General features: G+C 33.0%; 3 protein-coding genes across 6 annotated transcripts in view; 1 reads left to right on the top strand and 2 right to left on the bottom strand.

The window, feature by feature from the left end:
- LOC111423611 (Calbindin 53E) overlaps positions 1-22,062 on the bottom strand; it is a 145,091-nt gene that overhangs the window by 37,887 nt on the left and 85,142 nt on the right. The window lies entirely within an intron of this gene.
- Positions 1,381-7,311, bottom strand: LOC111422597 (uncharacterized). The gene is made up of 3 exons (XM_071198280.1): positions 7,212-7,311; positions 6,807-7,157; positions 1,381-1,828 (listed from the first exon to the last, which is right to left on the bottom strand). The coding sequence occupies exons 1-3, from the start codon at positions 7,260-7,262 to the stop codon at positions 1,481-1,483; spliced, it is 750 nt and encodes a 249-aa protein (XP_071054381.1). The 5' UTR covers positions 7,263-7,311; the 3' UTR covers positions 1,381-1,480.
- On the top strand, positions 17,407-18,120 carry LOC111423886 (B2 protein-like). Its single transcript, XM_023057304.2, has 2 exons — positions 17,407-17,551; positions 17,609-18,120. The coding sequence occupies exons 1-2, from the start codon at positions 17,498-17,500 to the stop codon at positions 17,963-17,965; spliced, it is 411 nt and encodes a 136-aa protein (XP_022913072.1). The 5' UTR covers positions 17,407-17,497; the 3' UTR covers positions 17,966-18,120.

Below are 22,062 nucleotides of genomic sequence, written 5' to 3' on the forward strand. Positions count from 1 at the left end.
CGTTTTCGCTTTCATCTTCATTATATTTGTATGTTCAGGGTTTCCTTGCAGTGTTGCGACCTTCTTCTCCTCCGGCAGTATAACACCGTTTCTGTCCCTACAAATACTTAATCTGGGTTGTATTCTTTGGTTTCTCTTGTAATTCTCTTCTTCATTGCAGCTGTTCTCTTTTTTCTGTACAACCTTGTTGCTTCTTTTCTTTTTGAGTTATAGGCTTCTCTATTCGCTCTTGTTGCTTTCGTTGTCGCAATCTGGTTCGAAATTCGTTCTTTTCTTTCGTCCATGTCTCTGCTATTATTTATATTTATGCCTTCCATTTTGGTAGAGATATCTTGTTTGTACTGTTCTTATAGTTTTGTATCTCTTACCTCTTTTTTTTTGCTATATTAGCTATTCTTTGGAGGACATTGCCTTCCACCATAATGGTCGCTATCACAATTTGCACCTCTTCTTCTTCGTACATCAATAACTGATGACGATTTTTTTGCAGACATCAAGACATGGTCGATTTTATTAGTCTTTGTATTTGCCAGGTACCTTTATGAATGTTCTTCCTATCAAATGCACTTTTTATTCTAAGCGATACTTCTCTGGCAAATTGGCAGAGTTTGAGACCATTCTCATTAATTCATGTAAAAAAGGGAAATTTAAATGTTCTACTAAAAGAGTAAAACTAAAGAGATATATACAATTAAGAGAATTTAGGACTATTTCAAGACGAAATCTATTTTTCTTGATTAATCTAAAAAGTTTTTAAATTCACATATGCAATTTAATTTACACAAAAATGAAATTGGTTGCACGAAGTCAAAATTTAGACTTTCATCAATTTTTGGTGATCAATAAAAGATTTCTTTCCTTTTTTGTTCCAATAGCGGATTTAATGGGTTTAACAGAAATCCCTGAAATTTTTTGCACTAACTTTTTAGTCCCATTGCAATTAGTTTTTTTATAACCGTCTGTAAATACCCCGACTCATGTTCGGACTACCAATTTCTAGTCGTACAAACGAGAAACCGTTTAAACTGAAATTACATTTCCGAGACCAAGCGCTCCGGGTGCGTTAAATTCAATTTTTACCCCTTATGCTCGTGCAGTTTGTTCACAATTTGACGTCTCAGCAAACTGAGTCGAATAGAAAAGGCAAATTTAAATTTTAAAATAGATTCTTCGAACCGGATGAACCTACAAATTTTTAATACAAAAAATTGATTTATTATCTAATTTTGTGATTCTGATTTGGTATAAATAATAAAAAAGTTTCGATTGCGTTCGGCAATGAAGAAAATTGCAGGAATTATAATGCATAATAGCTTCTAATTAATTCATATTAATATGTACCCTATTTCTCTATTACGTTGTTGAAAAAACAAAATTAAATTTACTTTGTTTATTTATTCATATTTACCAAAAGATTGTTATATCAACCAAATTAAAAATGTATAATAAACTTATTAAATAGAACATTAAAAAAATCAATTCACCAAAGAAATACAAATCGGAATGGGCTGTTATAATAACATTTAAACACTTTCATCGCCTTATCAGGAAGGTTTTTTCCTACAACCGATTCACACTTTGCAATGATGTTCTCAATATCGTCTTCACCAAAATCCTGTCTCAAATATTTTTTGAACGTTCCCACTTGGATGTTTCCATTAATATCCATTAACCCAACGCTTTGCAGGAAGCAAAACACGAAATCGTTTAGTTTCGGATCATCGACGAAATTTCCACCTCTGAGATAACGAACAGCTAAGGGATCGGCTTCGGAGGACATTAAACAATCTTTGAAACGCATGTAAACGTGGGTCTGGTCGTAGAAATCCTTTAAAAATTAAAAATGAATAACCTAAATATTATAATAATATAGTTATTTAAGTTTATATAAAAAATTAATTACCTGCGCTGTGATGGCAACTATATTTAAAATAGTGAAAAGCACTAATTTATTCATCCTTAATTTGATTTATTACCAGGATATGTTCTTTATAAAGTTTGGAACAATACTAATGTGGCGTTTAAGTTTGTCGGTTTTTTATACTTTTTTGTGCATTCCAACGAAATCGTTTGAGGATGTGTTATGTTTTAAAGTTTTAATAAGTGAGTTTCCAATAAATTTTTTTCAATAGCGATACATTTTTAATTGGCTACATTGACTAAAAACATTTGAGGTTATAAAAGATTATTTGAGGATAGGCCATACCAAATTTAAAGCTACTTTCTTAAACAATTTACCAAAAAAAAATTTAAATTGCTGATTTGAATTTGGCACTCTTTCATAACGAAATTAAGAAATAAGATATTTCAACAAAACAACATTTTGTGGTTATAGAAGGATGTTTGAGGTTAGATTGTACCAAAGTTTAAGTTTTCTAGATGAGTAGTTTTTTATAAAATATTTTAGAAGCCATTAATTTGACGAACTTTTCAGTTAATGTGAATGATAAACAGTGCTTTCACAGAAATGGATTAGTACTGAAATCTGAAACTCTTTGAGATTAGGTTACACCAAATTTAAAGTTTGGGGTCGAACGGTTTTTCCAAAAAAATTATTAATCGCCGTTTTGAATTTTGTATCTTTTTAAAACGAAATTAATGAAAAATTTATTTCTCCAAAAGTATTCTACCAACGCTCTCCCCATGGGAAGGGGCGAAGTTGCATATAGTTCTGAAAGATGAACAACCAAAAATGAGAAGGATAACAAAAAGTGGATGCCAAAAGCTATTAACATGCTCGCGGATGTCCGGGAGACAATCGCCGTCTTGAATAAAGAAAACTCTCACCTAGAGGTTGCAAACTGAGTATTTGCTGCACTCAGAGGTGAAAGAAGATAGTATGCTTCTAATCTTCGCTGCTTTTGAAAAAGCGGCTGAATGGCTTGCCACGCACAAGGGCAGAATGAACTTTCTGCTTAGTACCGTCCTCACTCGGGTGTTCCGTGGTGGCATCAATTAGGAAGATGAACCGAACAAGACCGCGTTTCTCCTGACGTAAGAATCAAATCGGGAATCCGTTGTAGTCAGGATTGAATGCTTCCTGATCTACATTCACCGAGGGTCACCTGCAGGAAAGCTTTTAATAAAGCAAAACAAATTAGACTGAATTCAAACGTCTATTACGTCAAAAGAAGCGACAAGCCTAGAGAGGTTTTTATGGGGAGGTGGAGAGCGCTGCTGAGGCCTCACGCCTAAACAAAATACTATCTCGCGGCCAAAAACACAGTTATGACATTCTAAAAAAGACTGATGGTAGCTTTGCCAAGGATCCAGAAGAATCATTGCAGTTCCTATTTTTCAATGCTTTCACACCAAGTGGAACTAAACAACTCTTCTACCAGAGATGACTGACAGATAGCCAACCAGGTTGTACAGAACGAGTTGGTAGAGTGAACTCAGAACTGCCAACAGAGTGAGCCGTTGACAGTTTTGAGCCCTTCAAAACAAACGGACCCGACGAGATCTTTCCTGCTCTTCTTCAATGGAGCCTAGAAGATATGAAAATACACTTGATGAGGGTTTTTAAAACTTGCTTAGCCTTTAATTATGTCTCCATCACCTGGAGGAGGGTCACACTAACCTTCATACCAAAGAATGGAAAAAACGACCTAACGGACCCCAAAGCCTTTCGACCCATTAGTCTCTCATCATTTCTTTTAAAGACACTTGAAAGACTATGTGATCATTACATTAGAGAATATGTACTTACTCCTTTGGATTTGCATCAAGATACCTATATAAAAGGTAAATCTGTGGATACCGCCCTACACATAGTGGTGAAGCGCATCGACCAAGCACTTGATTCGAAAGAGATCGAAGATTTTGGGAGCTTTCCTTGACATAGAGGGAGCGTTTGACAAAACCACCTTTAGTAGCACTAATCTGGCACTGGAATCTCGAAGAGTGCCATTGGTCATCGCTGGCTGGATAAAAACATTTCGCTAAGATCGCACTGCACGACTGTTCAGGCAAAAATAACTGCTATCAACATAGCAGCCAATGTGATCATCGACACCAAAAGAATCGGCAGAAACGTTGTAATATCTACTGATAGCAGACAGGCTATGCCTATGTTAGTAGGCATCGAACTACATCATCGTTAGTGAACTCCTGTCAGCAATCACTTGAGAAGGCAAACGTATATAACAACGTCATAATAAAGTGGCGAAAAGGACATATCGAAATTAAGGGACACAATCATGGGGACAGGTTGGCGAGACGGGCGGCTAATTAATACAGCATCAAAGCTGAGCAACTTCATCTCCTATCGAGCTTTTTGCGATAGATGGGATGAGACAGCAGTAGGTGCCTTTGCAAAGAAAACTCTGCTCTAACCTGAACGGAAGAGATCTACTCAGTTCCTAGGAAAATCAAAAATGAGTTGAGGCTGCTCACTCACTTCCTGACCGGACACTGCTGGTTACGTAAGGACATGTTCTACATGAAGAATATATCTCTCTGTAGAAGGTGTGAAATGAAAGACGAGACGGTAAATCATATTGTTGGTGACTGTCCCAACAGTCACTATGACTTGGCCTCAAATTTCGGATATTTCTTTCTGTTTTATATTAACGTTCATTAATTGGGCTGTTTTTCTGACGCTTGAATGAATTGTTTATTGTGGGAATGTACAAAGGGCCCGTTGGGATCTAACTGCTGTGAAGGAATTCACCCCCACGTGAAACTACATACATATATTCTCCAAAAGTATAAGGAATTGATATATGAAACATTTTCAGGTTATAGAAGAATGTTTGAGGTTAGATTATACCAAATGTAAAGCTTCCAGCATGAATAGTTGTTTCACAAAAAAAATTTAAATCACCAGTTTGAATTTGACGTTGTTTTAAAACCAAATTAAGGAAAAATATGTTTCTTCAAAACTATTCAGAATTGATAAATGAAACATTCTGACGTTATAGAAGAATGTTTGAGGTTAGATTATACTAAATTTTAAGTCTTCTGGCTGAACAGTCTTTTCATAAAACTTTTTAAACTTGATTAATTTGACAAACTTTTCAATTAAGGTTAATGATAAGCAGTGTTTTCTCGGAAATTGATTGGTATTGATATCTGACACTCCTTGAGGTTAGAAAAGATTGTTTGAGGATGGGTTATGTTATACCAAATTTAAAGCTTCCAGCTTGAACAGTTTTACTACAAAAAATATTTAAATCGCCAGTTTGAATTTGACGTTATCTAACATCAAATTAAGGAAAAATATGTTTCTCCAAAACTATTCAAAATTGATAAATGAAACATTTTGAGGTTATAGAAGAATGTTTGAAGTTAGATTATACCAAATTTTAAGTCTTCTGGACGAACAGTCTTTTCATAACAATTTCTAAACGTCATTAATGTGACAAACTTTTCAATTAAGATCAATGATAAACAGTATTTTCTTCAAAAAGGAATTTTTCAACGAAATCAAATACATTTCTCCAAAACAGTTTCGAATTGATAAATGAAACTTCTTAGGGTTGTAGGGGAACATTTGAGGTTTGATTGTACCAAATTTTAAGTTTTGAGTATGGACTAACATTTAATTGTTTTAAATTTTGTTAAAAGATTTAATATACATATATCAAAAAATTAATTACAAACAGAAAATTAAAAATGACACATCAAAATTCCTGTTATTTCCCGTTTTAATGAAACTTAACAAAGTTATTTATCTCCACATATTTCTAATTATCAAGAAACAGCGAAAGCGTGAAGTTATTTCCGTTACACATTGATTATCGCTTTTAGTCATAGCGAATTGTGTGAGCTATTTGCTGCTTAATAATTCACGAATGTCACTCGAATGATCAATAATAGCATCGTATTAACGATTTAGTGTTTTGGGTGAACATATACATTATACCAACAAGTAGATATCTGGAAACAGTAGTTTTGTGAGTTTTAATAATAAAAAAACATTATAAATAATTTTTACCACAAACAATATTGTAATGAATGGAGTAATAAATCTGTTGGTGTTATAAATTATAAGAAATACAAAAGAATTCCTTTGAACGACGGAAATTAGAATTGCGGAAATAGGATGTTTTATTTTACATTCGTTGTGAGTTATTAATATTATCATTATTATTATATACGCGTCGGATTTCGAAATGAACCACGAACTTCTCTAATTAGGTTTGTTTGCCGAACTTAATGCCCAAATTACAAATTTCCTTTGCCCTAATTGTTCCCGGATGATTCTAGTGGCAAAATAATGAGGCTCTAGAGAGAGATTTATTTGCGAGCGTCCGTTTGTGTTGAGGTACTTTGACAAGATTGACTTGCAAATACATGTTGACCTGCATTTCACCACCTCATACATTATTTATGTTTACGGGGATTCGAGCAATTCATCGGTAGAGGGTTTGAATGAAGCATCTGTTCCTCGGATTTCCGAAGTAATCACGTAAGCGATGGGTAAAGCTGGAGGATAAACAATTTGAAAAGTATTTTTAAACGATTTTTAAAAGTGTAAAGTGAATTCTTTTATAATGTAAAAAGATAAAAGAGTTTCGCTTGAAAAGTTGTAAGAGACATTAATTTTACAAAGTGCTTTATCAGTATCTCAGCAGATCCTGACAAGTTTTCACTGGAAAGTTGTATAAAACCCTTATAACTAACTTCTGGATGATATAAACGGAGACCAGTTCAGTTCATCTCCGTTACTCTCCTTTAACTTTTATGCAATTATTTCGTGAGCGAGAATTTATATTATCTTGTGTCATTCAAATCACGATAATATTTAACAATTAATATTATTTATTATCTTCCCAAAAACATTTAAAAATAATAACATTTTAGATTAATTTAACATGATTAGGAGTAGCACCCCAATAACATTTATAAATGTTATAAGCTTTTTCATGGTTATCTTTTCCAGTTGTTGAACTACATTTACCCAAGACAGCTTCAACGTCAGCGGCGCTTAGTTCAGGTGATAACTTCGCTTTTACAACTTCAGATTGGAAATCGCCCGCTTCGTTCATAAATCCAACCTTTTTAAAGAAGCAAAACACGAACGCTCCAATTTTGGGATCGTCAACAAAGTTTCCTTCACGACTTTTATGAACGTCTTCAGCAATTGCACCAGTTGTAGCGATGCAATCTTTAAAGTGTTCTTTTACTTTAGCTTGTTGCTCGGGAGTTAAACCCTAAAAAATAGTAGTACTTGTTGCGTCGTTTTAATAAAGTCAGATTATTCTTACATGAGCGGAAAACGTTAAAAATAAAACTGCAACGATCACCGACGATTTCATTTTGGTTACTTTTTTAAAACCGTACTGATCATTCCGGACAGGTGGAGATGAATTTATAGTGAGCAATAGTTTGCGGTCATGTGATTATGAATCGCAAATTGATGTGAAAAAATAGTCAGGTTCAAAGATTATTTTTATAACGATTACATATTTGCAGCGTTTATAATTCAAGGATTCATTTTTTTCATACACAAATTTATTTTTATACTTTGAACTAAATCGACGAAAAAGAAAGGGAATTATCGAATAAATTTGGTTAACCTTTAAGATGATGTAATTATGTAAGTATACTAAAGTATTACTGAAATCACTTTCATTCGCAATTATGTGGCATTATAGTAATTATTAATCATAGGTTTTTTCCGCTTCTTTTTAAAAGAAATCGTTAAAAAGTTATTATTATAAGTTGTTGTTGGCAAACTACTTATTATAATTAACACATCTTTATTTAAACATAGATATTTCAAGTCTCGAATGAGAACGAATACATTTTTTCAACAATACAAATAAGTAAATGTTTTTTATTATATAAAGCAAACATGAAATTAAATTGACCGAATTACCAACTGCAAGAAACGTCTAGAATTACAAGAAAGGGCAGTAAATAATAAGAAGAAATCTGTAATTATACTGGCAACACTGGAAACTTCTGCAATCAAAGTTCTGATTGGATTCTAGAATTAGAAAGCAAGTTCGATCAGTAAAAAAAGTTTAGACGAGGCGAGGGGAAAAATATGGGAGCAAGAAGCGAGTGGAAAAGGGGCATAATATATCCCATACATAAACAGGGTGACAAGCTGAGAAGCTCTAAATATCGAGGGATATCAACAGACTGAAATCTGTCACAAAGACCCTGATTGGTGTATACTGTATACCATTGGTTCATGCAAGACAGATCAACCACCGATCAGATCTTCACGGTGAAACAAGTACTGAGGAAAGCTTGGGACCACCACGTAGATGTCTACAACATCTTTGTTGATTTTCGTCAGGCATACGACAGTATACACAACGAGAAGCTCTATAATATCTTGTATAAGATGGGAATCTCTGCCAAACTTAGTAGGCTGACAAAAGCAACAATGACAGACTCGTTCGTGTACAGGGACGGGTAACCGACGCTTTTAAAATAACACAAAGTCTGAAATAAGGAAATGGGTTGACCCCGACTCTTTTCAACATAGCCCTAGAATACGTCATAAGAGAAATGGTAGTGGAAAGAGGCAACTTACTAACTTCTTGCTGATACGCATCTTCAAGGACGCGGTGGAAGAAGATGCAAGGACGTGGATGGGAGTGCGGACTTGGAAGAGAGTAACTCTGGATAGGACGGAGTGGAGAGGCAGATTGAAGGAGGCCAAGGCACGATTTGGGCTATAAAACGCCATAGGAGGAGGAGAGGTAAAAATTTTAATTGCATTGACTGTACGAACGATCCACTGTCAAGACTCTAGTTTTCAGGAAAATGTCTGGAATCACTCTGAATAAATTTCTTCTTCTTCTTTCAGTACTACAGTTCTCTGCGGATTTTGGCTTGCTTCCAGTTTCGTATAAGTCCTCCATCACATCATCCAATGCTTTTATGTCTGTGATGTCTGCACCATCTATGGGATGTTCCAATTTGTGCATCATTTTTATTCCCCACCTTCTGGCATCATCTTGTATTGGTCGATATATCTTGCGCAAGATCCGTCTTTCAAATAGTCTTTGTAGCGTAATTATTCGATGTTGAACAGAATGTTTGACAAGAAGGGAAAGTGAGGCGCAGAAAATAAATTTGAAAATTGTTTTAAAAGACGAGTGTATTGGGTTCGATAGAAAACAACTGTGGTGAAAATTTAACAAGAGCAACCTGAAGTGGCTAAACTAGTCATAGTATCAATTAATCTACGATTTCCAATATCTACTATAATCCCAAATTTGTGAAGAAAGTCAGCACTAATAATAGGATGTGTCACATCTGCAATGGTAAAAACAAGAGTCGTAGAAAAAAGACATTTATGAAATACAGAAGGTCGTTAGAGCGAAACATGTCTAGTTCAGGAATTTGAACGAGATCTATTACGTCAGTGTCGACAATTTTGACAAAAATTAGATCGCATAATTTCTGTCTTGTAATTGATTGTGCAATAAATGAAGTTAGGACTCCATATTTAACTGCTTCTGAATGATGTTTTGAAGCATTTTTTGGCAATTAATATTAAAGTCTGAAAAAGCTTTTAATAAACCAAATTGGTTTGAATTGGATTGAAGTTGATAAGATGAAGTTAGATTTTGATTAAAAGTATTAATTTGAAAGATTTTTTGTGAAGAATATGTTTGTGTGTTACTAGATTCCCAAACTTTATCTGCTATCTGTAAAAGTTCGCTAGTATTTTAGTTACCTTAGACAAGTAACGCTACAGAAATCGTTTGTGGTAATCTTCGTTTCCACAATTTTCGTAGGAGGTCTTGACTGACCATTTGTGTACCATCTACAATATTTAACACAGCTCTCTAAAAATCAGAGGATTTTGGGTTTTCCATTTCAGCTCCGAAAAGTAACTCGTAGAGACGTTTTTCTTCACTAGTTGATAAACTAAAAAATTATACATATCTTGTTGTGGTAAATAGTATTATAAAAACTAACAAAGATTTCTGGAGGTAAATTTGTAATTACTAAATTATATTTTGTTTTATCAAAAGTAATTTTGGATATACTAAAATGTGCCTCAATTTGAGATAACCAGATTTTTGGATTTGAAATCCAAAAAGGTGGCAATTTTGTATATGAAACTGGTTCTATATTAATGTTATCATCTGGATTGACATTACCAATGAGATTCGAATTTTATTTATTGTTTCCACATTTCAGGCAGACGAGATATGTCTATAACGCACCTGAAAACGATCCTCCAAAGAAATAAATCGTAATCGATGATTAAAATACTGAAAAATGGTATTGAAGTGGTTTTTGTCTACTTTCAATCCAAAAGCTTCGCTTAAAAATCAAATTCGAAAGGTTTAATAATAGATTCGATTTCAGTTTGTGATATGTCTTAATATCCAATTTTGAAAGATGAAAAAGATTTTTAAAATCTAATAATATAAATTGAAATTCAGACTCTTCAGGCAAAATTCTTATTTTTTCTGAATTGAAGTCAACTGCTTTAAAGATCAAGTCGAGGTCACCAATTAATAGTCTTTATAAAATTTAATTTTTAAAATCAGAATTAGGGAACCAAATAAATTACGTGTTGATTTTGTACTACATAGTACCATAAACTTATGCATCATAAAACTTACGTGTTGATTTTGTACTACATAGTACCATAAACTTATGCATCATAAAACTTAGTATAGCATTATTACATAATTAATTAAAACTTACTTATACTAGTATAAGCTTAGCGACATAAAATTCGCCTACAATCCAACCTATCACGAACCCAAGCCGTTGGAACTTATAGATGGGGTTAAGAACTTTCTTTAACAGACATTCGACCTTTTGATGTCATGGAGTCAAATAGTATCGAGTTAGGTTCCCTCCTGAGATCAGATAGCTACTAAAACCCTTCCCCCTCTCTCTCTTTGTTTCTCTCTATCTCCACACTTTTACCTGTTTCCACGCACCTGGAAGCTTCTCACCCAATGCGCCGGAAATATACGTTTTCCACTTATTTACTTATCTGTTCCCTGCCTGCCATACTCTTCCTTTACTCCCATTACTTTATTTACCATTGCCCTGAAAATTCCATGCCCACTTAAAGCCTGTATTTTTTTTCCGTTTCTCTGATGTTTTCTTCAATTTCGATATTAACCTTATTCTAGTTTCTGTTTTGTCGTTTCCTCTCTTGAATAAATCCGTTAATTCTTCCACCAGTAGGTGGATATTGCTGCCGTCTTCTATTGATTGTATTTTAAGAGTAATAGTTGCCGATTAAACTATTGTTGCCAGTAGTCGTTTTCTTCGAAGCACGGGGCCTCCAATACCATTACTCTAATCAAAAAGTTTAGGTTTTGAGGCTTATTCAAGATCTTTGATACATGTCTTGTCATTCTAATGTCTCGATCCAGGTTGATACGTAGGTCTTACTGAGTTACCTGCATCAGCGATGGTAATTATTGTGCTGTTGACCTCCAGGTTCACGTTAAGCAGCTGTCTTCTAATTTGAAGGAGCACAATTTCAGTCTTGTGGGCTGCCACCTTCAAACCAACTTATTTCAAAGTCTTTACCACTCCATTGACGGCGTATGTCGCTCTGTCTTCCAGTTGTGTTGCACGCTTGCTCTTAACCACGATAACGAGGTTGTCGGCTTATGCAATTAATTTAACCGCCGTTTCATCCCTCAGATTCTCTACATAAAATCCTCTCTTCTTTGTGTCGCTCCTCTTACTCGTGTGATTCTTTGAGCGCTAACACATTCTTTCCTTTTTTTGACGATATCTTTGTTCCACCAATACACAAGGTTTCGCTTATAGCCTTTAACTGGTTTAACTCTTGATTATCCTGTTGCATAACCGTGTTAAATTATTCACGAGATTCTCTGCCATAAAATGGAAAATAACCTTTATGTCTACCATTTTGGCATTTAGATCACCGCCCATAAGTACCTCCTTGTTTGATATCTTAAGGTGCAATTGTAAACCCAACCTAACCCAAACCGATCCCGAACGCTAACTCGAACCCAACTCTACTCATATTATTAGCCTTCTGACAACTATTTCTTATTTGATTAACTTGTTTTTTCCATGACTGTTTAATGTTCCGATGAACATCCAAATAACATTGTATCGTTTGGGCAATAACTTTTTTAGTCGTTTCTACCTTAGGTATAAATATAAATTCATTTCTTCTTCTACTATTCAAAATCAAAAGTTAAATCTCTCTCCGCAAAAAAACAGCTATTTTCGCTAAATTTGCTTACTAATCATAAATTATAACCTGTCCCCAAGATACTTCGTGTAATAATTGAATAAAATATTGCAACACTAAAATAATTTAGTATTGAAAATGAGACAAAATAATAATAAGGAATGTGCGGATTTGTAGCGATAATGCTATAAGTAATTTTTGATGGTAGAGCAATTTTAACCATATATACAGGATGTCCCGCAACGATTGTACAATACTGCATCAGCGTATTCTCTGATCGAAAACAGACAAGAATAGTCTAATAAACATAGATCCGAAAATGGACCAATTTCGAGATATTTAAAGTTTTAGTTTCATAAGCTGACCTATTGTAAACATCTTCTAACGATTTAGATGCAGTAATTATATGATTACCATGGTTACGATGGTTAAGATAAAGTTTAATAAATAATAAGATAATATTAAGTTAATTAATACCGTTCATTAATAATTTAACAAAACAAGTAACAAAGATTGTCGAAGAAAATCGTTCAACCAGCATAAAAACAACGAATATTTAACAAATTGGAAAAGATTCATGTCATAATAAATGTTCAATATGCGCACCATTTACTTCTAAACACAAATGGATACGTTTTCTAAATGAACTTCTAATGCGTTCAAAGATACCAGGAATTTGTTTTACTGTGTCAAATGCGTTACTAATTTCATTCTTCAAATCCTGCACATTTTGAACGTCTTCAGAATAAACAATTTGTCCCCAAAACCAAAAATCTAACGGATTTAAATCTGGTGAACGAGGTGGCCACGGGACAGGATCTCCTCGGCCAATCCACTTATTGCCAAATCTGTTATTTAAGTATGCTCGAGTAGCGCGTGCATAATGTGCTGGTGCTCCATCGTGCATAAAGTAGCAACCTTCTAGAATTTGTTGAGGTAATTCATCAAATGCCTCTGTAAGGTCATTTTGTAAAAAATGTATGTAGGCATCGGCTGTCAATCTCTTTGGAAGAAAAAATGGACCTAATAACTGATCACCTATAACTCCAGCCCATACATTAACACTGAATCGCCACTGATGATGAGTTTCTAGTATTGCATGGGGATTTTCATCGCTCCAAACGTGCGCATTATGAATATTAAAAATTCCGCTTTGAGTAAATGTTGCTTCATCCGTAAATACAATGTTTATGGGAAAGTCGACGTTTACTACCTCTTCCTGTATGGCCCACCTACAAAAAATCTCTCTTTTTTCGCCATCATTTTCTGTTAGAGCTTGAACGGTGTTGTAATGATAAGGATAAAGCAACTGCTCCCTTAAAATGGGGTGAACGGTTGTTTTGTTAATGTTTTCTTGTACAGAAATTCTTCTAATGCTGGTTGAGGCATTTTCATCAACTCTTCTCAAAACTGCTTCTTGTAATTCCACCGGCCTTGTGTAATGTCTCTCCGTGGAATGGCTGTGGGTTACGCTTCCCGTTTCTTATAATATGAGAAATAGTCTGCTAAAGGTGTGACTATTAGGCAATCGTCTGTTCGGGAACCTTTGCGCGTAATGACGAGCTGCTAACGACGCATTTCCATCAGCTAGTCCGTAACAATTCACCATATCCGCCATCTCTTCCTTGGAGTAATTAATAGGAGCCATACTTAATAGTTTTATTAAATTAAATAGTAAAATAATAATTTCGTGAAGTATTATTATATTTTTTTGATTAGACAACTTATCGTAATCATAGTAACGACTTAATTATTATAAAAACAAATTTAAATTCATGATGTTAACAATATCAACTTATGAAACTAAATCTTTGAATATCTCGAAAATGGTCCATTTTCGGACCTATGTTTATTAGGCTTTTTTTGTTTATTTTTGATCATAGAATACGCTAATGCAGTTTTGTACAATCGTTGCGGGACACCCCCTGTATACACGAATTACAATAAATTAATGCTCCTGCTTAATGTTTTTTTTTGTGTCATTTTGCCTATTTTCAATTTTAATGCATATATTTTTTTAGCGTTTATTTTATGCATTTTTTTATCATTGATGGCATATTTTTCGCAAATTGTGTACTTTTACTGCGATAAATAATCAGATTTTATTACCCATCTTCACTAAGCACTGCGTACTGCAGTATATGGTAAAAGCTCAAAAAGGTGAGAATCCGGGATTAAAGTGTACGTTTATATATTGTTTAAGACAATGTCCAAAGTTAGACCAACCGTTATCGAATGGATACGAGGCCATCACCTGTACAAACGAGACTCATTCACGATGAATTAACGAAATTCTTTATGCCAAGTCCCGAAGTAAAAAAAGCTCCAAGTAAAAAAATATTACTAATGCTTTCTGAGGCGGCTCCTTACATGCTAAAAGCTCATAAAAATTTTAAAGTTTTTTATGAAAACCTGATCCATTGTACATGTTTAGCACATGGACTTAGCCGTGTTGCTGAAACTATTCGAGCACAGTTTCCTTTGGTAAATACTTTGATCAAAACTGGAAAGAAAGTTTTCATAAAAGCTTTTTTAAGAGTTCAATTATATCGAGAAAGAATGCCGGGTGTATCACTTCCTCCTGAACCGGTTATTGCAAGATGGGGCACATTGCTAGATGCTGCCGCAATTATGCTGACCATTTTGACTCTTTTAAGGAAATTATATTGGAGTTTCCGGAATCTGCTTCCCAGGCAATATGGATATAATTGAAAATTTTAGGAAAGAGGCTTCAAATGTACAGGGTGGGCAAATTTGGGTGTTATTATAGGCTATCTCAGAAACTATAAGAGATACGAAAAAAGTAGGTGCCATCTCCCGGTCTCTTTTTTCGAGACTAATCCAATCCCGCAAACCTCTATATTCTTTTGTTTTTAAGTTATAGCCAAAAAGTCAAATTTTCCTAATTTCAAAAAATGCTCATATTACGTTTATTTTTCAAATTAGAGAAATGGGGTTGATACGTTCTTAAGACACTTTTTTAAGTAGAATATACTGCTGTTGAAAAATTTTAAACATACTTCATGATTTTTGAGATACAACACAAAGTTGTGTTTTTTTAAATACGAACTATACTTGATTATGATGTTACTGAAAAGAGCATACTTTTAGCTTTCCAATGATGTATCGCATGTATGGTGTCTTTACAGAAAATAAGCGTTAATTTTCAATTCCAAAATAGTAAGTGTCATGGTTCAAAATTTTGATTATAGTAGGTGTGTCCGGACAATAAATACTACCTAGTGGCTATAATGTATGGTTTTGCACGAATATGACAGAATAAAGTTGGTTTTGTACCAACGAATAAAAACTTTGAATAGTTAATTCAAATTTCTCATCATCTTATCCCTGACTTTGTTCACCAATAAAAAATGGTTAGCAAGTAAAATTTGTTTATTAAAAATACAAGAAATATATTAATTAATGAATAATTAAATATGGACAACTTCGGAAACTAAACAGTCACAAACTGTCATCTTCTTTTACTAAACACTGGTTGTACGGTTAGAACAGTTCGGAATCAATGAATGAAATCTTCGCTAGTATTTTCCCAGTTTTCCCCAAACATAAGATTTAGAAGTTTTTTTATATCAGCAATCTTTTCTTTTGAAATTGGGTGAGATAGAGGAAAATTAGAGATTATAAACTGGGAGCGGACTTTCCATTGATATACATGAAGACTTATGTATCATCTTCAAAGCGGACTCCAATATATTCTATATTTAATTTTATCATTTTATTTAAAGATAATGCGGAACTTCTTAAACGGGAAACTTATTTCGTAAAATTCATGAATATAATGACAAGTAAACTCACGTTGCTATAGTAACTAAGTAGCATTTAGCATTTTGCTCGCCTACTGTAATTAAAAATTTGAATTTTAATCATTACTATTTAAAAATTGAAAAATAACGCTTATTTTCTGGAGATACATCATGCGTGCGATATATCATTGGAAAGCTAAAAATATGCTCTTTTCAATAACATCATAATCAACTATAGTTTATATTTAAAAAAATACAACTTTATGTTATATCTCAAAAATTATCAGCTATATTTAAAATTTTTTAACGGCAGTATATTCTACTCAAAAAAGTGCCTGTAGAATGTATTAACCCTATTTCTCTAATTTCAAAAATAAACGAAATATGAGCATTTTTTGAAATCGTTAAAATTTGACTTTTCGGCTATAACTTAAAAACAAAAGAAGATTGAGATTTGGTCTTTGCGGGATTAGATTAGTCTCGGAAAAAGAGACCAAGACATGGCACCTACTTTTTTCGTATCTCTTATAGTTTCTGAGATAGCCTATAATAACACCCAAATTTGCCCACCCTGTACATACATGGCGCTTCGGTAAAAATAATTTTTAATAAATTAACTAAGTTTTAAATAAAAATATAAAATATAAAATGTTATATCAAGTAGCAAGTGCTATTCAAAGAAATCTGGTTGAAGATCTTGCTATACATAGATGCCACCATTATTCCTAAATTGAAAATATGCCCTGCTCATCAGTGTGGACGTTGAACGTAGCTTTTCCCGCCTAAAATATGTACTAAGTGATAGAAGAATGAGATTTTCTGTTAATAATTTAGAGAAACAGTTAATTATTGGTTTGTTCAGTCACGACTAGTATTTTTAATTTTTATTTTTAGTATTTGTTTTTAATAATAATAATAATAATAATAGTTTATTGGCATAAAAGAATACTACAATATAAGTAATACATTAAAATAACTAAGTATAGAGTTTGCCAAAGGGTATTTCCATCAGTAAGCCAAATTATGGCGTCCTGGTCTTCCTGGAAATCCCATACACAAAAAAAATATAAAAAAAAAACAAAATAAAATAAATAAAGTAATAATAAATCTAAATTAAATTCAACCTGAAACAATTATCGTGGCCGATAAGTAAAAAACGAGAAAAATATAAAAAATGACGAGCCTAAACAAATAAAAATTAATAAATGTCCCTAACAAACTAAAAAGAAAAAATATATACATATACACTAATTTGAGTTGAAGGTAGAACGACGCTTTTTATGCTTTTTTATGCTTTTTTTTAATGCTTTTTAAAAATGTAATGCCATTTTATAAGCTTATTTTCAAAAACTTTTGAGCTATTTTAAGCTCATATTTTCAATTTTTTTATGCTTATAAATCCGCACTTTAATAATAAGAGAAGAGTATCATTAATAACATTAAAAAAAATTACGCGACCTTGATTTCATAAGAAACTAACACGTCGATCTTTGGACTTAGTTCTTTACCTACCTATCATCTACGACCTTCCGATCACTATAAAAGACTATCAAACTCTTGCTTTACTTTAAACATATCTAATACACACCTGAAGATATCGCAACCAAAAAAAAAAATGAAATTCTTCATTTTAATCGTTTGTGCCTGTTTAATTATTGCATCGGTTCAGGTAAGTTCAATAAAAGTTAATTTGAAATATTTTCTAATGTAAATAAAAATTTTTTAGTGTTTAACCGAAGAACAAAAAAATAAAGTAAAAGGATATTTTAAAGATTGCTTAGCTGCAACAGGTGCAAACGCGGAAGCAATTCAAAAAAGTCGTCAAGGTGAATTTGTAGATGATCCCAAAGTGGCCGAATTCGTATTTTGTTTCTTTAAAAAGGTTGGATTTATGAATGAAAGTGGTGACTTGCAAGAAACTGTTATAAAAGCTAAAATATCCGGGGATTTAACAGCTGAAGAAATAAAAACGGTCATCGGTAAATGCAACGGTCAAACTGGAAAAGACAATAATGAAAAAGCGTATAACATTTATAAATGTTATTGGAACTCTACTCCGAATCACATTAGTTTAACAAGTTAAAGAGTAAATCTATAAATAAAAATCTGATTATTATTAAAATTGGCGTTTATGATAACCTTGAAGAAACCTTATTATTTAACCGGCTTAAGTTTATATAACTTAAGCAACCACTAATGATATTGTATTTTATAAGAAATAAATACAGTAACAAAGGATCTATTGCATATATTTCCATTCTAATGAATATAGGAAATTGTATAGACGTAATCTATCAGTAATTGCGGTAAATTATAATTCTGCAAACAACCGGATCATTACGGTTAGTGATTTAAAAAATAAGATAATATATTTTTTTACTATCTATTTATGTTATCTTTAAAAAATACAAAATAAATCATTAGCTTTTATCATGTTTCTCAATACTTATGCAATTTATTATCGTTTTATTTATTATTAAATTTAATTATTAATAAATGCAAACTAATATTTGTAAATTTTAAACAGTAACTTTTACCTCTTCGTTACATGACAGCTCCAAGGCCAAAGTGCGCGCGATTATTTCGGATTCATCACCATTCATCGACATGATCGTCTTTATATATTATTAATACAACAAAGAGAAAATGTGACATCCTGAACCCGATAAATGTATTCCTTTAGTTCCCACAACGGCAAAATTGTCACTTTTATAGTGATTCAGGAAGCAGTATCTGTCTCTTATTTACATTGGAATCGATCTTGACACAACATACACTCAACTCATATTAAATAAATGCACCTGTTGAAGTTCATCTTCTACTCGGTGCTATGTTTTTGGAGATATTTTAAGAAAGACTCGCTATTGACTTGATGTAAATATCGAGTAGACTTGACACGCCTCTAACTGTAGTGTTGATGCAGACCAGACAGAAATATATGCATAATTGATTCTGAATAATCTCAACGTCATAGAAATATGGTGTAGGCTTGAAGTATACATGATGTAGACTTCATGCAAATTATCTAAATGTAGACTGATGAAATTATGATAAAGATTTAAAGCAAACTTGGTTGAGGTATAATGCATCTATCATGGCATAAGCATATGGAAGTTTTGAAACAGATTTGATGCAGGTTTAATACAATTAGTATTTAAAGCATGGTGTTTTTTGCAATCTTAAAGAAGTTTTGATGCACTCGATTGAAATATGATATAGTCTTAGTGGAGACTTGATTGAGTCTTGATGCATCTGTTTAGTAAGGAGAAATATTTGAGATTTGATGCAGATTTTAAAGATATAATGCTGACTTAATAAGAACTACATAGAAATTTACTGCGATCTTAAAGGAGTCTTGAAAGTACAGTAATGATGCAGATCGAATAGAGATGTAAGTAATGTGATATTGAGCCAAACTTGATGAAAGCTGATTGCCTTTTATAAACCTTTAAAGATTTCATGCGCTCTTAGGTGCAGTATTGATGCAGTTTTGACGCACACTTCATGGACTGTTGATGCAGTAATGGTAGATACTTAAAGTTGAAAGCACTCGTTAAGTGAGGAGGAGTAATGGAGATTTGATCCTTATTTCAAAGACATAATACATAATGCACTCTATGGAGATTATCCACAATCTTGAAGAAATCTTAATCTTAATCAGTATTGATACAGACCCAATAGAGATATCATGAAGATTTGATGATCATTGGTTATGAACAGAATTGATTTAATAGAAATAACTTGGCAAGAGACATTGTGGGCTTTATATAGAGCTGCTTAATTACATACTGAGACTTAAAGTAGATTGGATTAAAGTATAATATATTTATCATGTCAGAAGCATAACAAAGAATCGGTGCATATTTCAATACATAACATAAACTGCACCGAAACTTTCTGCAACCTTGAAGGAGTCTTTATGCAATTCTAGAAGCAATGTTGACGCAGCCCAGATAGAAATATAATTTCTTAATGAAGACTTTGCACAAATTTAACTTAAGGGAAACATGATAAAGACATTACATAGATGATTCACATGGTTTCTAGATACAGATAAGATGATAATTTGATGCGGTCTAGTGGAGGTTTAATGAAGGCTTCAAAAACTTGACGCAAATTTAATAAAGAAATTTTCTGCAACTTTGAAGGAGTCTTGACGTATAATAGATGCATTTTTCCTTTAAAGCTTTCATACGCTTTTAATTGCAGTTTTGACGCACACTTCATGAAGTGTTGATGCAGTAATGGTGATTAAAATTGATGGCGGTTGAAAAAATTCGTTTTTCAGGAGGAATAATGGAGATTTGATGCTGATTTCAAAGACAATGCAGATTTAATAAAGACTTTATGGAGATTATGCACAATTTTGAGGAAATCTTGACCCGTTCCTAGATGCAGCACTGATACAGACCCAATAGAGATCTCTTGCAGATTTGGTGGAGTATAGGTTACGAACAGAATTGATTTAACAGAAACATGGTGACAACTTGGTGAGAGATGTTGTAGATTTTATACGGAGCTGGTTGATTACATACATGATGGAGACTTAAAGTAGATTGGATCAAAGTATAACGTATCTATCATATCAGAAGTATAATGAAGAATCGATGCATATTTGAAAAAATGACACAAACTGTGCCGAAACTTTCTGCAACTTTGAAGGAGTCTTGACGCAACTCCAGAAGCAGTTTTGATGCAGCCCAGATAGAAATATAATGCAGTCTTAATGATGACTTTGCACAGATTTAACTTAAGGGAAATATAGTAATGACATTATCCATAGATGATTCACATGGTTTCTAGATACAGATGAGATGATAATTTGATACAGCCTGTAGGAGGTTTAATGAAGGCTTCCAAAACTTGATGCAAATTTAATAAGGTGATTTTATGCAACTTTGAAGAAGTCTTGACAGTCTTGATGCAAATATGATGTAAATTTTTGAGGTTGTCTTTAGGCAGATTTGATAACTTGATATATGATAGAGATTTAAAGCAGATTAAATAAAGGATAACTGAATGTATTTTTGAAGGCGTATTGGAAACATGATGCTCGATGACTGCAAAATGCAGATTTCATATGAATTTTATGAATATTTTCTGAAACCTTGAAGAAATTTTGACGCAATTTTGATGCCGACTTAATCGAGTCATGACAGAGATTAGTAATACGTATTAGTAATTGTAGTTTTAATGCAGTTGTGACGCTGCAGAGTCACAGAGAAGACACTTGATGGAAACTTAATATATGTATAAAGTAAGTAGGAATAATAGAGATTTGATGCCAATTTCAAATCTTTAACAATTAATGCCGATTTAATGTGAATGTGTCTTGAAAAATCTTGATGTATTTAAGAGATGCAGCATTGAAATTAAATAGAGTCATGATGCAGACATGATGGAGATTTGAAGTACACCTAATCAAAGCATTATATCTAGAAAGACTTAGTATTAAAGACAGATTAAAGTAAGACAGATTAATAGTATTTAAAGTTTATAAGTGGATTTCACAGTTTCCCAATACATGTTTTCACAGTTAAAGTCGCCTCTAAGCATGAAACTGTCTAATTTGGGTATTGTTATGTTATATCGAGCAACAGACGCTATGATGTAGCAACCCATTGGTATTTAAGGTCATGAAACGAAGACTAATAGCCAATGGTTTTCTTGCTGGCACCTTTGTTGTTGGTAGGATTAGTCCACCAAGTTACTTATCAAGTCTAACAGTAATAGTCCACTCTTTGCTTCGCATAGTTCGTGTTTTATCATTTACGACTGAGAAGTTGGCAGTTTGCAGTTACTATTTTGATCTCCCAGTTTCTTGTATTTTATCAATGTGGGTTATGAGGATTCTTTTGGTTCTTGTCATTTCGATGTTTTTAAAGTTCAACTGCTACTTTGCAGCCTCTATAACTAGCAGGGTGGTTTTTGCGACAATTGTTGCGTTTGGGTGCAAAGTGGTTTAAGTTACGGTAGTTTGTGGATGAGATTAACTATAGTTTATTATAGTTCCGTCTTTATTTGCAAATATATTAGATAAATAGGATGCATTAATTTTGCTTAATATGAAGAAATTTAAGTAAAATACCGATTACCGATTTTTATATTATTTCTTAAATGCAAACTAATCAAAAATTTCGTTTTAGATTTGATAAGAAATAATATAAAACTCTATAACTT

This window comes from Onthophagus taurus, chromosome 7 (assembly GCF_036711975.1).
Source record: "Onthophagus taurus isolate NC chromosome 7, IU_Otau_3.0, whole genome shotgun sequence".
Lineage (NCBI taxonomy): Eukaryota > Metazoa > Arthropoda > Insecta > Coleoptera > Scarabaeidae > Onthophagus > Onthophagus taurus.